General features: G+C 38.4%; 1 protein-coding gene across 7 annotated transcripts in view; it reads left to right on the forward strand.

Annotated features, from left to right (window-relative positions):
* Window positions 1–16,938, forward strand: part of unc80 (unc-80 homolog (C. elegans)) — a 338,459-nt gene that overhangs the window by 39,525 nt on the left and 281,996 nt on the right. For all 7 annotated transcript variants that reach the window (XM_087988742.1, XM_087988738.1, XM_087988739.1 and 4 more), the window contains 3 exons: window positions 270–393; window positions 2,067–2,131; window positions 7,089–7,219. In XM_087988742.1, coding sequence (XP_087844868.1) covers window positions 270–393; window positions 2,067–2,131; window positions 7,089–7,219 — 320 coding nt within the window. The remainder of the gene's footprint in view (window positions 1–269; window positions 394–2,066; window positions 2,132–7,088; window positions 7,220–16,938) is intronic.

A 16,938-nucleotide genomic window follows, 5' to 3' on the forward strand; every position in this document is an offset into this window, starting at 1 on the left:
TTGTTGATTATTGTTGCCTGGTGCATTTCAGTATATATCTTGTCATGCATGCTCAAGCAAGTTCACGATTTTCATCAGTGAAGTTAAATGAAAATAATAATTAGGAATTATTTTATTTTTATATCGAATATTGCAGAAAATTGACTAGAATATATTAATTTGAATAATTGTGATTTAACATGTTTTGGATAAAATTCTGATTAAATAAAAGTAATTTACTCAGCATTTCAAAATGAATGATGTATTATTTTAAATTGTTTCTTTCTTAGGAATCAGACCTTACCTTTCGCCTGGCTAGTGGTCTTGTGATTTGGCAGCCAATGTGGGAGCACAGGCATCCTGAAGCACCAGCATTTACTGCTTTGGTAAAACCGATCAGAAATATTGTTACAGGTGAGAAAATGGTGACAATGTGATATAGTTTAAAAGTACCTGCTCATGTTGACAAATATATAACTCAAATATAACTGTGTGGCTGAACATGGAATAGAATCCCTACAGTGTGGAATCAGGCCATTCGGCAATCGAGTCCACACCAACCCTCCAAAGGGCATGCTACCCAGATCCACTCCCCTATCCTATTCCTGTAACCCTGCATGTTACCATGGCTAACCGACCTGCCCTGCACATCCTTGGACACTATGGGGCAATTTAGCATGGCCAATCCACCCAGCCTCCACACCTTTGGACTGATTGTATAAAATACCTTTGTCCACAGACATTAGAGCTATCCATATAAAATAAAAGGATTATTCCCTGTATAAAATTAATATTTATAAGAATGGACAGTGCAGTTGTGTGATAATATTTATGGTGTAGTTTCAAAGTGTTTTAAAAATACAGGTTTAATATATCTACTATCTTAAGATACAGTCACAGAATTTGATATTCCTCTCACACCTCCAATGGATCAATTTGAGCTACAGATACATTTCAGTAGTTAATAAAGGGCTTTAGACCACAAACCCTGACTCTGTAGTGCTGGTGTTTTCAGTGCTGTGAATTTAATTTGAAAAGGTGGATGTGGAGTCCACTCACAGCTACTTGCAGCATGTTCTGCACTGACTGCCATTTTGTGTAGGCTGATAGCGCGTGTGGCGTGTGCTGCATGGAAGTGTGGAGAGTGAATAGAATGGATATCAGACAGCTTTTAATGTGATTTGATGTCAATCAGTATATTGACCTCACAGCTCCAGTAACTCCCCCATCGTAAACATGCTCAGGTAAACATGCATTCATCTGCAGAGCCATTGATGATGCTATTGCTAAAATAAGTCAGTTGTTGTCAGAACTGAACTTGGATGAAGAGAGAAACGTGCTACAGAGGGCACGTTTACAAACCTCTGGCTTATGAATGCTCCTACTTATGAACGGATCCCATACATGGTTATAATTTGAGAGCTCCACTATATGAACATTTCCTTTACTTGTTTTCCATTGTGTTCCAACATGCGTACAATTCGACTTGTGGATAGATTCCAGAATAGAAGCATTCACAGCCTGGGGACTGTCTGTACGCTCTTTTTGTGATAAAGCACAATGCTGTCAACATTGCACAAAGGTGTAGCCAAACCTCAGGTTTTTTGTTTAAAAAATGAACAACTGGAGTTTATAAAAACTGAGCAACTGGCAGAAATGCAAAGTTAAATGGCAGCAGAACCAAAGGGCAAAACCTCTTCAATACACACGAATGGTCAGAAGTGTCTGAAATATTGCAGGTGCCATGTGTTCGCCAGTGGCCTGTGTCTTAATTACTGCTGCAGCTGATTCCCCAGCAATGCTGGGTCTTCACATAAAAGGAATATTTCTATATCTGGAAATGATGCACAGGAAGGCCTTTGAACTGAAATTGCTGCTTAAATATAGTATTTGACTGTTTGAGGTGGCAGTTACGATTAGTGCTCACCTCCACGAACAAGTGACTAAAATAGCCAGATTTCAAACAGGTCAGAATTTCAACCCAGTATTTGGTGCCATCTGCCTAATTTACACTGACCAAATGGACAGGCAATAGTGGAACATCCAAACACTTGTCCACGGGTTATTTTATGACTTTTCTTTTCTAGCTAAACGAACTTCACCCTTAAACAACAGAGGAACATCTTGTGACTCTGATAAAGCTGGAAAAACAGTAAGTGTTTATCTTAACATTATTTGCTGTTTACGGTGTTTATATCACATGGCAGTAAGAATCAACCATTTAGCCTCGTGAGTCTATTCCTTACCTATACATTTGTCACATTAAAATAAGATTTGCTATAAAGCAAAACAATGCAGAAGTGATTTGCCTGGGTTGCGGTTAGCGCTTAGTGGCTTTTGCATATTCAACAACTTGGCTAAATTGAACAGAAGTGATGATATGTTCTGAACTTTGAGTGCTCCAGGATATTAGCTGAGGTATTTCTCAGCAATGGATGCATCCATTCTGGGAAGTCTGACACCTCTCAATTTTGCAAGGTGACTACCTTTGAATAGGTGTTCTGAGCATTATTAATATTTGCGAGGAGGTATCGCCAGGCTTAAAGACTGGTCACAATATAAGTCGTACAAAATAAAAATGAGTGATGAATTTCTGCAGGGTTTCTTTTCATGGCACTGGTGTAACTTTGTCACACTACCCAAGTCACAATGCTGGAAAGGAAGAATGTGCCAAGAACTGCAGGCTGATTTTCATTTATCCTAGTGTTGCAGTTGAACTGAGAGTTGACGAGGTATGTTTAAAGATTATAAAGGCTTGATAGATGACTCATCAACTTGAATAAAGGAAATTATAGGATGATTATAACAGATGAAGCCATTTAGCCCATGCCTATGCTTGCTTTCCACACAAGTAACTCACCTAAGTTCACTTATCTGCCTTTTTCCCCATTGCCCTGGATATTTTTCTACCTAAGCAATTATCCAATTCTATGCTGCAAGTTTTTATTGAATCTGCCTCTGACATACTCTAGGACATTGCATTTTGGATCCTAACCATTTACTGTGCTGTAAAGGCTTCCTTCGTGACACACCATGATGTCATTTACAAACACACTAAATCTATACCCCTGGTTCTCAATCCACCAACAAGTAATAGAGTTTCTCCATCACCTCTGTTTAGACCCCTTCATTATTTTGAATCCTTCTGTCAAATTTCTTCCCAGTCTTTTTGTCTCCGTGAAGAACAATTCCAGCACTTGAATCTAGCCTTGCAACTGAAGTTCCTCATCCTTGGAATCAATGTAAATATTTTTCACACTCTTTCCAATGCCTTCACCTCCAGAAAAAAGTGTGCTCAGGATTGGGTGCAGTTTTCCAGTTGAGGTTCAATTAATGCTTTATTTGAGGTTTGCCATAACGTCTTTGTTTTTGTACTCTTTGCCTCTAAATACAAAGCCCAGATTCATTATTTTCTGTAGTTAGCACTTTCTCAATCTGTCCTGCCACCTTTAAGTGATTTGAGCTCATGTTGTCACTTGTTATCCAAGGTGCCCTGAGAGGCACCTGGTTAACTCAGATGGTTAGAGTGTGATGGTAGCAACACTAAAGTCACAGTTCAAAACGTGTACAGGTTGGAGTGTGTTAGACTATAAGACCATAAGAAATAAGAACAAGAGTAGGCCATCAGTTCTCTGAGCCATCTCTGCCATTCAATGCAATCATGGCTGACCCAATACGCCTCACATTTACTTTCTTGCCCTTTCCTCACTTGATTCCCCTACTGATAAGCAATCTGTATCTCAGCCTTAATTACACACAGGACTCTGCCCCCTCTGGTAAGGAGTTCTGAAGACTTTCACTTTGAGAGAAGAAATTCCTCCTAATCTCAGCTTTAAATTGGCACCCCATCATTGTGAGACTATATCTTCTGGTTCTAGACTTTCCCATGAGTGGTTATGTCCTGTCAGCATTTGCCCTGTCAAGCCCCTTAGGAATCTTATATGTTTCAATGAGATCACCTCTCGTTCTTCTAAATTCCAGTGAATAGAGTCCCAATCTGTTTTGTCTTTGCTCATAAGACAATCCCTCCATACCAGGGACCATCCTAGTGAACAGTCTCTGAACTGCCTCCAATGAAATGATATCTTTCCTTGAATAAGGAGATCAAAACTGCTCATAGTACACTAGATGTGGTCTCATCTGCACTTATAGAGTTGCAGTAAGACTTCCCTAATTTTATACTTAAATGCCATTGAAATATGCGCTAACATTCCATTAGTTTCCTGATTACTTACTGCATAGGTGCGCTAACCTTCTCTGCTTCATGCAAAATTATCTTCAATCCCTTTGCATTGTAGCTTTCTGCAAGTTTTTTTTTCCATTTAAATAATATTCTGTTCTTTTGTTCTCCCTTCCAAAATGAACAACTTTGCATTTTCCCATATTATATTCCATTTGCCAACTGTTTGCCCACTTACTTAAACTGTCAATATCTCTCTGTAAACTGTTTCTGTTCCTCTCACAACCTGCTTTTCCACCTATTTGTGACTCACCTGCAAATGTGACTACCTTACATTCACTTCCCTTCTCCAAATCATTAACATATATTGTAAACAGTTGCTGTCCCAGCATTGAACCTTGTGGTACCCCACTAGTTACAGTCACCGACCTGAAAAAGAATCCCTTATCCCCACTTGCTGTTTCCTGCACATTACCTCATTTTCTAACCATGCTAATATACGACACCAACACTATGGGCTCATATTTATGACTTAACCTTTTGTGAGGTACCTTGTTGAATGCCTTTTGGAAGTACAAATATAAGACATCTACTGGTTATGATTTTCCAAATGTTCTACTGTTACTTCCATAATGAACAATCCTCATACTTTTCCAACAATAAATGATAGACTCATTCACTTATAGTTACCCACATTTCGCCTCCCTCTCTTTTTGAATAGGGGTATTACATTGGCAGGTTTTCAATCCTTTGGTACTTCTCCAGAGTGCAAGGATTTTTGAAAAATTACAACCAATGCATTCACTATCTCTGTAACTATCTCTTTTAGGATTCTAGGGTGCAAGTCATCAGGGCCAGGGTACTTATGTTTTTTAAGCCCCATTAGTTTGTCGAATACTACTTAATATTTAATTCCTTCCCCTTATTCTTCCACATTAATGGGTTGTCCAAAGTATCTTCTACCATAAAGAGTTGCAAAATATCTGTTTAACTTCTCTCCCACTCCTTATTCCCAATAATAATCTCCCCAGATTCATCCTAAGGACTTACAGTTAGTTAGACACTTCTCTTCCTATTTAAATACTTAAATGTCAGTTTTTATATGAATGGCCTGTTTCCGCACTGTAGGAATTCTAAGCTTCTCACCAGTTAACCCTCATAATTTATTTTCTCTGTCTTCATTATCTTTTTGGTCTTCCTTTGCTGGATTCTGAATTTATCCCAGTCTTCAGGGCTAGCACTGACTTTAGCCTCCTACTATCCTTATTTTTTCAACTTAATATTCTCCTTAACTTCCTTTGATTCCTGATGAAGGGTTTTTGCCCGAAATGTTGATTTTCCTGTCCCTTTGATGCTGCCTGACCTGCTGCGTTTTGCCAGCACCACTCTAATTTGACTCTAATCTCCAGCATCTGCAATAACCACCTCCGCCTCCTTAACTTCCTTGGTTAGCCATTGTTAGCTGATCCCAGTCTTCCCTTCTTGTTGGAGTGTATTTTTTGCTAAGAGTCATGAATTACCTCCTTAAATATCTGCCACAGCTTGTTTACTATCATTCCTGCTAATCTATCTGTCCAGTTCACTTTAGATAACTCTATCCTCATTTTATTGTAATTTTCTTTATTTAAGTTAACCATAGTTATTTGTGACCCAAGTTTCTCACTCTTGAACAGAATATTAAATTCTATCATGTTACGGTCACTACTTCGTCGGGAATCTTTGCCCTATTTATCCATTAAGCATGCCTCATTGACCAAAATTAATAAATTCCATGCCACTGTCCTCCTCACAACCCATATCATTTTTTGAGTTTTGGCTTATCCACAAATTTGAGATTGTTTTCTGTATATACAGATTTATATAATTAATATAAATGAAGAAAATCAAAGATAATAACACCAAACCCTGGTAAACTCTAATGTGTGCCTTCCTCCAGTCCAAAAAGATAACAACCATCATGACAATCTTTTAAACATTTTTGTAAATTTGTCTTTTATCTTTTAGTCATTTTTGCCTTCATACTTCAGGTACCATTTTATTCCATGAGCTCTAACTTTGATGATAAGCCTTTTATTTGCTACTTTCTCTCATGCCTTTTGGTGATTCAAGTACATCAAAGCAGCCACATTACGCTCACCAAACCTTTCTGTTATCTTACCAAAAAAACTTCAAATCCGTGCTGGTTTTTCTTTGTTGAAACTGACTGGTAATTTTGATCCAAATTAGTATTTCTAACAACTTGCTTAAAATAGAGATTAAGCTGGTTACATTAAACAGGATTCCTTCAGGGCAAAAAAAAAGCAAGCTGAATCAGTGGCAGGAGAGGTAATGTTTATTGATTGGTGTAGTTCTGCAAATAAAGCCTATATGGAAGGGAAAACCACATGCATTCAAGTACTTAACTTTGACTCAGCATACCCTTGATATTAGAGCTCAGTTCAAGAACTTGATATACACTGCGCCTTACACAGTTTAAATGTGCAGGCGTTTTGAATCTATGCACATAGTCTGTTTCTTTTGTTCAATGATTTGTATGAAAAACTATATAAATGTTACTTCTAACTTTTAGTAACGCTGTAAACTGGCTAATGACATAACTGTAAATGATTAATTGTTGCTTATGGTTGTTGTTTATTTCTTCTCTTCACACGTATCTTTTTCCTAATGAGGATGTGTTAATAGACTGATCATCAACTGCTTAAACCACATCATGAGTATGTGAGTTTTTTATGGCCAGCAAGTCTTGGTGTGGAACGTGAACCCAGGAACTTGGAACTTACAGACAGGAATATTACCCATTAAGCTACAAGACTTCCTTTGTGTTATTGTGATGTGTCTTGAAAATAGGAATACTATATAATTTGTATTAGGTGTGAACATGGCAACATAATCATGCAAAAATTAATTAATGCTCTCAAATGATTCAAAGGATTTCCAAGTGGTTTGTGAGACTGTTCAGCTTGACTCTGTACCTCCAGAGACCAGGAAGCAAAGCTGCCATCAAAGAAATTCATTTGAAACAGCAGAAGCCTCTCAGGACAAAGGAACCTCAAACTCCAGGTACGACTGCTTTCCTATTTAATATTAGTTAATAATTATATCATCCTTCTTTGTGAAAATGAGTCAATGTTCTGTGGCATTACTAGCCACAACAAACCGTAGACGTTTAGTATGGAGATTTTAAGCAGCTTTTATTGCCTTTACTTTCTGGTGATTCATATCCGTCATTGGCTCACAGTGGGTGGAATGTTTCCAGTCCTGCTGAAATGTGTTTGAAGTCCGGGCAGGGAGCAATTTTGGACATGGGGACATTGAGCCAATGGGCTGATGTTTTCCTGTCTCTGGGCAATCTCGAGTGAGTGACAAACAGACGGAGCTAAATGCATGCCACCAGAGACCCACTGGTTTTGGCACTCGCCAATTGTAACTTTAAAACATGCCTCCATTTTTAAGGCAACGTGCCACTCTCCAGTACCCACCTCTTCCAGTGGGACTGCCATCTTTCCAAAGTTGCATAGCCTCAAATTAGCTCCCACAGCCCCATGCATTGGCCTGTCATTTTTAGTTGTATGGGACTCTTAATCAGTCACTTCTGGGATGATCACAATTTCAGGAAGGATTGACAGACCATTGAGGAAGGAATGTGTTTTTGGCTGCAGTGGAAGAATATTTCCAATGTTGGAAAGATTTCGCATAATCACACTATCAAGTGACAAGGTCTGGTATTTTTGGTATCTATTTGACGTTAATTGGAAAATTGGGTAATAATGTTAAGGACCATACTTTGTTTTGAAAAATGTCACATCACTGTAGTTCTAGATCTGTTACAGTCAGATTGTCCAAGAGTCCTGCCCGGGCTCTTTTGGTGGATGTACACTTAGTGGTACTTAGCTACTCCTTAGACGTGCTTGCGTCCTCCTCTGGTCACTCAACTGGCTTGTATCCATGGTGATTGCAGAATCTGCTAGAAAGTCTGGAGCTGGAATGATAGTTTTTTTTCTTGGTTGTGGGTTTGTCATTTCTCTTCCATTTTCCCCTTCTACAATTGGAATTATAAGTTGGATCTCTGCTTAATGTCATGACCCCACCTTCTGGGCCTGCCCACCATCTTCATGCTGGGCAGAGATGGAAAGGGAGTTGAGTGGTTTGCAGGGCAGGCAGGTTTAAAAGTCTGTGTCCATTCATTGGGATTTTGCCCCAGTTTGGTAAATGAGTGTAGGATTGCATAAAACGTTCACCTCACCCATTCCATAACCCATATGCTTCCCGTAGATCCATATTACCCCCCTTCCCCCTGACACACTCCCTGCTATATACCTTCACACCCTTTTGTTGTCCATCCACCTCCATACCTCTAGTATCTCATTCACCTGATAAAGACTTATGCTCAACATTGACTCTCCTGCTCCTTGGATGCTGCCTGACTGGCTGTGATTTTCCAGCACCACACATTTCAACTCTTATCTGCAGTCCTCACTTTCTCCCATTCACCTGCCATGCACAATCATTAAGTTTCCACGCCATACAGAACTCACGATCCCTATAAGATTTTGAAATATCCAAACGCCTGTCAAAATAAACAACCAGCCATCTATAAAAATAATTTTGAAAAATAATCCCATTTAATGACCATAAAATTCTCAACACAATAAACTGTTTCTCGAATGCCAATGATCTTGCTGAGCTAAACCATTTGAGGATTTGTGGCTCAGCCAAACATTTGTAACGAATTTGCATTGCTCAAACTATCAACAAAACCTTCATGATTGAATACATTAGCTCCTTTTGAACTCAAATAAAGAGCTCAGCCAAGTGTTCAAGCTTTAAAGCATTGAAACAGATTGATGAGCTGTCAACCAAAGAGTTCAAACAAATGTTCAGACTTTGTAACTAGACACCAGCTATCTGAACTGTCAGTCAATGGAAAGATTAAAGCACAAAGGACCACAGATACAGTCAAATCTGAATTTCACTATTGTTCAGTGCAAAAGACCATTTATTCTGTGAATCATGCACTGAAATGTATCTGCAGACATTTCCACTTTAATGGAACTGGTCTATTTAATGGACAGTATGCTTTTAAGATTACAATCCCTAAAATCAATCACTGTATTAAAAATGTGTATATCGTTTCGTAGAACATTCCATTGAGATGTCCAGTTTGCCATACCTTTTGAACTTACTTGTGCCCAGGTCCTTGATTCCAAAATAGCATTGCCTTATGTTTCACAGTACAACAGAATTGACTTAAATTGCAAAACTTTCTTTGTAGTGGATCTGAAATGCATCCATGCAATGGAACTGGTGTCATCAGGATTGTTGGATGTGGTTTTACAGTTTATCCTGTTATTGAAGATTGCTGATTGTTGGACAAGTCTTGGAATTGGGCCCCACCTACCAGTTTTAAAACCTGCTCATTTTGACTTTGTCCCAAGTCATATCGAGAAATTCCAGCCTCTGGCTTCTGAGACTGCCAATTTCTAACAATACAGTGAAGCCAACTTACTTTTTCTCTACCTTCACTTTCAACTTTTCCCTCTTTCTTTCTTACCATTTTAATTTTCTATTTCTTTCTTTTTATGATTCCAACTCTGGAGTAAAGTTGGCCGTTCCGTCAACATTCAACATGGCTTTTTGAAATAAATTAAAATTTGTCCCTCAGACATTAGAAATAAGTATTTCTAATTGATTTCCACAATGACTGCAACCATGGATGATTGTAATCTTCCAGACATTTCTGAAATCCAGCTCAGTGTGATTACCTTTGCTCATTTCCACTAGTGCCCATTATTTCATGTACATCATTTTCTTCTTATCAAGCTCAGCCACTGGCCATGAGCAATCGTTTATCTTTTGCTACAAACTAATTATCTGCATTAATTTGCTCCCTCAAGTCCCAAGACCAAAGAAAAAAGACTTGACTGCATCTGACGTATAATTGATTTAGCCATTGATCACCAGACCTAATGAGATCACCTAAAGAATTACAGGGACTAATTGATTCTATTCAATACTTCTGAATCAACCTGGAGTACAGAGGTAACATTGGCATTTTTTCAGTCCACTATGAATTAGCTCCCCAAACACTTGTTCTCATCTCCACCCCAACAGTGCAAAAAAACCCATTTCTTTTCATTGTGATTATATTATCCATCCAGTTGCATTCTTGTTTACTAAGCTAACCCCGTCTCAGACTCCACCCTGCTCTAATATGGATTTGAGTCTGTCCTCCTCCTTCACTTAATTTGGCTGGGAATAATCTCAGCTGTACTTTAACTACTTATTAAACTCCACATTAAGTTTGATTTTAATGGTATCATAAGGTATTATTGATTAAACTATTGATATGAATGAGGCAAATACTTAGAATAATTTAGCTGGATCAAATATTCCCTCCATAGTACCACAACAAATGTACCTAGACCACCTGGACTATGATGAGTTAAGAAGGCAGTTCACCACCACTTTCTTGACGGCAGTTAGGAATGAGCAATTATTAATAGCCTAGCTAGTAACAACTGCATTCACCCGGGCCATCTTCCACTTCATGTGGAGATCAAAGATGGACCATGTCCAAAGAGACACCATGTATAAAGATCAGAAGAAAGGGGGAAAAACACACCCAATGCTACCCTCACCCTAATATCCACCTTCAGGTGTGGCTGCATCAGCTGTCTGTGGATTCCTGGTACGCAAGTACCAAGTATGATTACATACTGAGGTTCTACCTGTCCCCGGTGTTGTGAAGGATTGGCCTGGCCTCGCTGCCGTTGCACACTCCATGTAGTTGGACCGTTCCGTATCACCTGTCCTTCATAGTGAAATTTGTGAAGGCAAATACCTTTGATCAGAAGTCCATCAGGAAGTGGTCAACATGTAGTGTCCTTGAGACCCTTTGGGAAAAGGGGAGGTTGGATCCTGTTAAGCAGTTCCCTGGGCAGACTGTCAAAGTCATTTGGCTGAAATCCTCAACGCCAGAACTTTCAAACAAGCACCAAGACATCACTTGGCTGGTGAAGAGAAGGGCACTGCCTGTGAGATCCTTTTATGCATGCCTGGATTCTCTATGCCACCGCACACTGTCCTCAAAGTGGCTGTGGATGGTACAAAACTGTCACACACCTCCTGGAATGTGGCTATGCAAAGGAAGTCTGGAGAAGAATGCACTGGTGTCTGTCGAGGTTTGTCTGAGCAGCTCCATGATGTGGAACTCCGTGCTCTGCCCGGGTCTGTTCCCCGGGTCACACACCAAGACGAACATCAACTGCACCTGGAGGATCATCAACTCGATAAAAGACGCACTTTGGTCTGCCCGAAACTTGTTAGTCTTCCAGTTGAAGGAGTTAATCCCAACTGAGGGCTGCAGACTGGCACATTCCAAGGTTCAGGACTATGTCCTGAGGGACGCGCTGAAGCTTGGGGCAGCTGCTGCCAAGGTGCGGTGGGGAAAGACCACCGTGTAAGGTCCTTCTGCTAAAGAATAAGGGGTGGGGTGGGGGCATTCAGTAACCGGACCCTGCTATCACCTCAGCTAAAGACCAAGAAGTCATCCGTAAATATAGGGTATGGTGGACATCAAAGACTTAATTTGTCATCAGTAGGTAAAAAGAGGATAGCTCTGAATGAGTTCATTAACTGTGCATGTACCAAAGATTTATTTTCTATGAATAAAGTACATTTTTGAAATTAAAAAATATTCTATAAATAAAACAAAAACACAAAACTAGAGATTACATAAAATCGATGTAAAGCTATGTTATGTGTAAGAAAGAAAATTGTTTCCAATAAAGAGCTGATAATTATGATAACCGAAATAATTGAGAGTTCATAATGATTATTATTTAATAATAATTGAGGTAAAAATTATGAGAGTTCAATATTTAACGAGGTACAGCAACTGAAACTGAGATCTGTGATTATTGGCATGCCTGTCTTGCCATGATTGTTGCCATATCTTTAGTTGCTATGGTTCCTATGTTGTTTTTAGATAGTCTGCTCCTTGATTGTTCGCTTTAAAAATACCAAGTAGCAAAGCCTGGGATTTCATGGCAAATAGATTCTTCATTTCTCTGGCAACCATAACAGAGGAAACAAAATAAAATTTGAAGGCAGACAGTGAACTTCTAACTCAGTAATTTTTCTAATTTATGAAGTAAAGTAAAAATAGACCTCTTATTTTATTAGAATGACAGTGTAAATGTAAAATAATGCAAAATGCATTTTTCTCTTGAACTGAACAAAACCATCAATGCCTGCTACAGTATCAACCACTGTGGAAAATATCATATTGATAAACAGTCATGAAAGTAAAGTTACAGCAGCAGTAACAGTGACATCCAAGCTTGACATTTATCTTGATAGGCGAAAGTGAGGACTGCAGATGTTGGTGATTAGAGTTGAGAGTGTGGTGCTGGAAAAGCACAGCAGGTCAGGCAGCATTTAAAGGGCTTTTGCCTGAAATGTTGGTTTTCCTGCTTCTCAGTTGCTGCCTGATCTGCTGTGCTTTTCCAGCACCACACACTCAACATTTACCTTTTTATACTGAATGCAAGAGTATGAAATGTTATTAAAACATAGATATTTGATCTTTTGAGTAATTTTCATATTATTGAAGGTTACGGATATAAATACAGAGATAATGATGAAGTATTCTTGCTGAATCAGTGGAATATTGTTTTTGTAGAATACAAATATTCATGATTGAGCAACATAGGCCATAATATGTTGTTAATAATGTGACTTAGGAAGTGTACTTTATCCTTTTTTGTTAGAAGAGAGGTTGAGACAGAGGTACTGAGCGGTTTATTCCAAGGCAATGAAGTAAACAACATATGAGGTTTTTTTTGGAAGAATATAAACAGCATGAATGGGTAGCATCAGGATCCCAAAGAACCAGGATTTCAGGTTAAATTTCAGTGGATTCTAAGGTTTAGAAGTTGGCTGCGCAAGCTATCTCTCTGTCCCTGCTACAGGACTCGCATAACAGAAAATATATTTTACTGAATTTGCCTTTGCCAAGGGTGTGTTTATGGGATGTTACTGTATTGGAACATTTGCTGCTTAGTAGTTAAAGAATGCATTATCCTGTTAAGTTTTCCAGTAGAGTTAAAGTTACATAAAAATGTAAGAAATACAGAATTAAACAGCTTCACCTTTCAGACTTAAAAGAAAGTGCCACATAGAAGGGAAGAAAATCTAGGTTTCCTGCTACCTGCAAGAGAAATTATTTTGGTTGTCTCAAAGCCAACTCTCAGAAGTTAGAATATCTCAGCACAATTCACTATAATTTATTATTCAGTGGAAATATGGATACTATGAGCAAACTTCAAATTTAATTTACAGTATTATAGTATTACAGTATTGCATGTTCTTCAAGCATTTTGCTTATGCTTGAGAGATCTTTGCTGCATAAAATAGTCGATAAAATCTTTGGTGATGTTTACCAGTCCTGATGGCATTTTCATCAAGACCAGAAGTAAATATATCAATGAAAGTAGATCATTGCTATTTTGAGATTTTTGAAAATCAAATCAGCAGTTTGATACATGGTTATAAATTTCCAAGTATACCTACTCTATCAAGATAAACTATAGGTAAATGTAAACACTGATGCTTCTACCGGGTTTTCTGCAGGTAAAGCAAAGTTAATTTCAAACTATTGTTATTGACCAGACCAAACCCCATGCAAGTTTATCAAGTAGATCATTTAGATTCTAACTTATCTTATTTAAGGCACTGTGATCCAGATGTAATTTGATCAGTCACACTACTCAGCTTTAAGCAAAATATACTTTCTTACATTTTTATCACTGCTCAATAAATTTGCATTGAATTGATCAAGAATATTTATTAATAAACTTTTAAGACACAAATCTGTTTAATTCTGGCCTTTTCTTGTTTTTATTACCTCAACTTGGAAAAAAAATACAATAAGTCACCAAAACATTTTTTTTCAACTAAAAGATTTTTTTTATTCTGCTGTAAGTTTGCTTTTTGAAAGTATTCTTTTAAAGTATTGTACTTTCTAGAACAAATAGAAAAGAAACCAACTGTAGAATAATGCAGCCACAAAGGAAAATATTTGACCCATGGTATGTACGAAGGCTCTTTCAAAGACCAAACAAGTTATATTCAACTCCCTGGTCTTTCCCCATCTTACTTCATGTATTTAACCAATTCCCAAATGCTATTACTGAATTCAATTGTAGCTTACTATCAGGAAATGTGCTCCGCCATGCCTCACTGGAGTAGCAAACTAAACATCATGCCCCACTATTCCTGAAATCATTTTAGAAGGATGCATATTCTTCCATTTATCTGTCTCTTTGACTGCAGTTGGCAGAAACTATAGCAAGGTTTCTGTCGCTGACAAAAGCTTAATAACTATTTATTACAAACAATTAGAATCTAGCTCCAGGTAAACAATTATGGACCATTATCATATAGCTACTAATTAAATCTGTAATCACTTTATAAACTCCCCCTGATATACATACTGTGAGCAAACTTCAAATTTAATATACAGTGTTACGGTATTGCATGAGCTTCAAGCATTTTGCTTACATACAACTGTCTACAGTCAAAGAAACATAGGTGTTACGGATGGAAGGAAAGCCTGGGAAAGCAGTTCAGTAGATTCTGTTCACAGGATTTCTGAAATGCTTCTTTTGGAGATCTTTTCCCTGGGGTGGGGGAGTCTGGAAATGGAGTGCATAGGTTATGGTGATAGGGGAAAGATTTAAAAGGGACCAAAGGGGCAACATTTTCACATGTATGGAGTAAGCTGCCAAAGGAAGTGGTTGAGGCTGTACAATTACAACATTTAAAAGGCATCTGGATGGACACAAGAATAGAAAGGGTTTAGAGGAATATGGGCCAATTATACTGGCAAATAAGAAACATTTGAGGACTCCGAGTCTATACACGATGGAATTTAGAAGGATGAGGGGAGGTCTAATTGAAACATACAGAATACTAAATAGAGTAAACGTTGGGAAGATGTTTCCATTGGTAGGAGAGATTAGGACCCAAGGGCACAGCCTTAGAATAAAGGGAAGATATTTTAGAGCAGAGATAATTAAAAACATCTTCAACCAGAGGGTGATGAATCTGTCGAATTCATCTGAGGCCAGGTCATAGAGTATATTTAAGACTAAGATAGATAGGTTCTTGAATATCAAGGAGATCAAGTGTTATGGGTAGAAACTGGGTGAATGGGGTTGATAAACTTATCAGCCTTGACTGAATGGCAGAACGGACTCGTTGGGCTGAATGGCCTAATGTCTGCTCCTATGTCTCATGGTCTTATGGTTAAATGGATTAACTTATTATTAATTTTTAATGGATTAATGGATTCACCAGATTAGGATCTCTGGACAGAATGGATGAATTGGACCGAAGGCTCTGTTTCTGTACTGTACATCATTATGACTCTATGGTCAGAACACTATTTGGTCTTCCTTCTCCAGAGACATTCACTAGTTTGCAGGAGGCACAGGGGGCCACTTGTAGAAAGTCCTTGGACTTGTTAGTTAAAAATCACAGCTTATAGTAAGAAATATAAACTGAAATAAACATCAATTGGTTTTATTCTGCCTTAAAGTGACTTTTACTGCAGAGAACAGAGAGAGCTCTTGAGTAATAATGTAGACCCAAAGGATTCTCACAGTACAGTTCAAGTTCCCAAGCTGTTCAGCTCCCTGAGACCTAATTGTATAGTGGGTGACTAGCAGAAGGCCTTTGCCTTTGATAGCTAGACTCTAGTGCACAGACCAATCAGCTTCTTGCTGCTAAGAAAAACTCCATTTGTACACAACTGTTTGACCCCAACTCAACTGCAAACTACACTCCAACTGGTACTAGAACCCATACCTGTGTAAACAGTGTTTATAATGATTTGGCAGTTTATTTGCTCAAAATATGCAGCAATCCTCTAGTATCCTTGATTTTTAAACAGTTCTTTTCCCATTGTACTTAAATAAAAATGCAAAAGAGGGAAAGACACAGTATATTACCATTCCAACTGGTCAGTTTTTATTCAGTTTAACATTGTTGGTGGGAAGGCTTTCGAAATGACAAGCAGGGAGGGAAGGTGGAGGGGAAATCCCTTTCAGAGATTTGTGTTAATAAAGGAAAGTCAGCATGGATTTGTTCAAAGGCAGTTCTAGTTTGATTAGCTAAATATTATTTTTTGATGGACTATCAAGAAGATCTATCAATTATATGCAATGTATATTGCCAATATGGATTTCAAAAAAATTAATGACTAAGTACCACATAAAAGGTTGGTGAACAAAATTGATTTTCAATGAAAAGCAGGGTCTGTAGTAGCACAGATAAAAGAATTGGCATTAGGCCAGAAAACAGTGAGGTGTGGTGTTTGTTTTCACACATGGCTAGGCAAGTGGCAAGTAATATTTACACCAGAAAAATGCCAGGCAATGACCATTACCAACGAGAGGGAATTTAACCACTTGATAAACTACATTCCACTCTCCTGGATGAGTGTACCCTAAACAGCACTCAAGAAGCTTGACCCTATCTACGACAATACTGCCCAATTGATTGGCAACATTCACTCCCTCCTCCCCTCAGGATCAGTTGCAGCAGAGTGTGCCATCTATAAGGTGCACTGTGAAAATTCACCAGGGCTCCATAGGCATCACCTTTGAAAAACATGAACACAGCCATCCAGAAGGACAAGGGCAGAAGGTGCACAGGAGCACTGTCACCTGCAATTTCCTGTCCAACCTATCAACATCCCTGATTTGGAATTATGC

The sequence above is a fragment of the Chiloscyllium plagiosum genome, unplaced genomic scaffold (assembly GCF_037043375.1).
Source record: "Chiloscyllium plagiosum isolate Xiang-an unplaced genomic scaffold, Cpla_swu_hap1 HiC_scaffold_7, whole genome shotgun sequence".
In the NCBI taxonomy this organism is placed as follows: Eukaryota; Metazoa; Chordata; class Chondrichthyes; order Orectolobiformes; family Hemiscylliidae; genus Chiloscyllium; species Chiloscyllium plagiosum.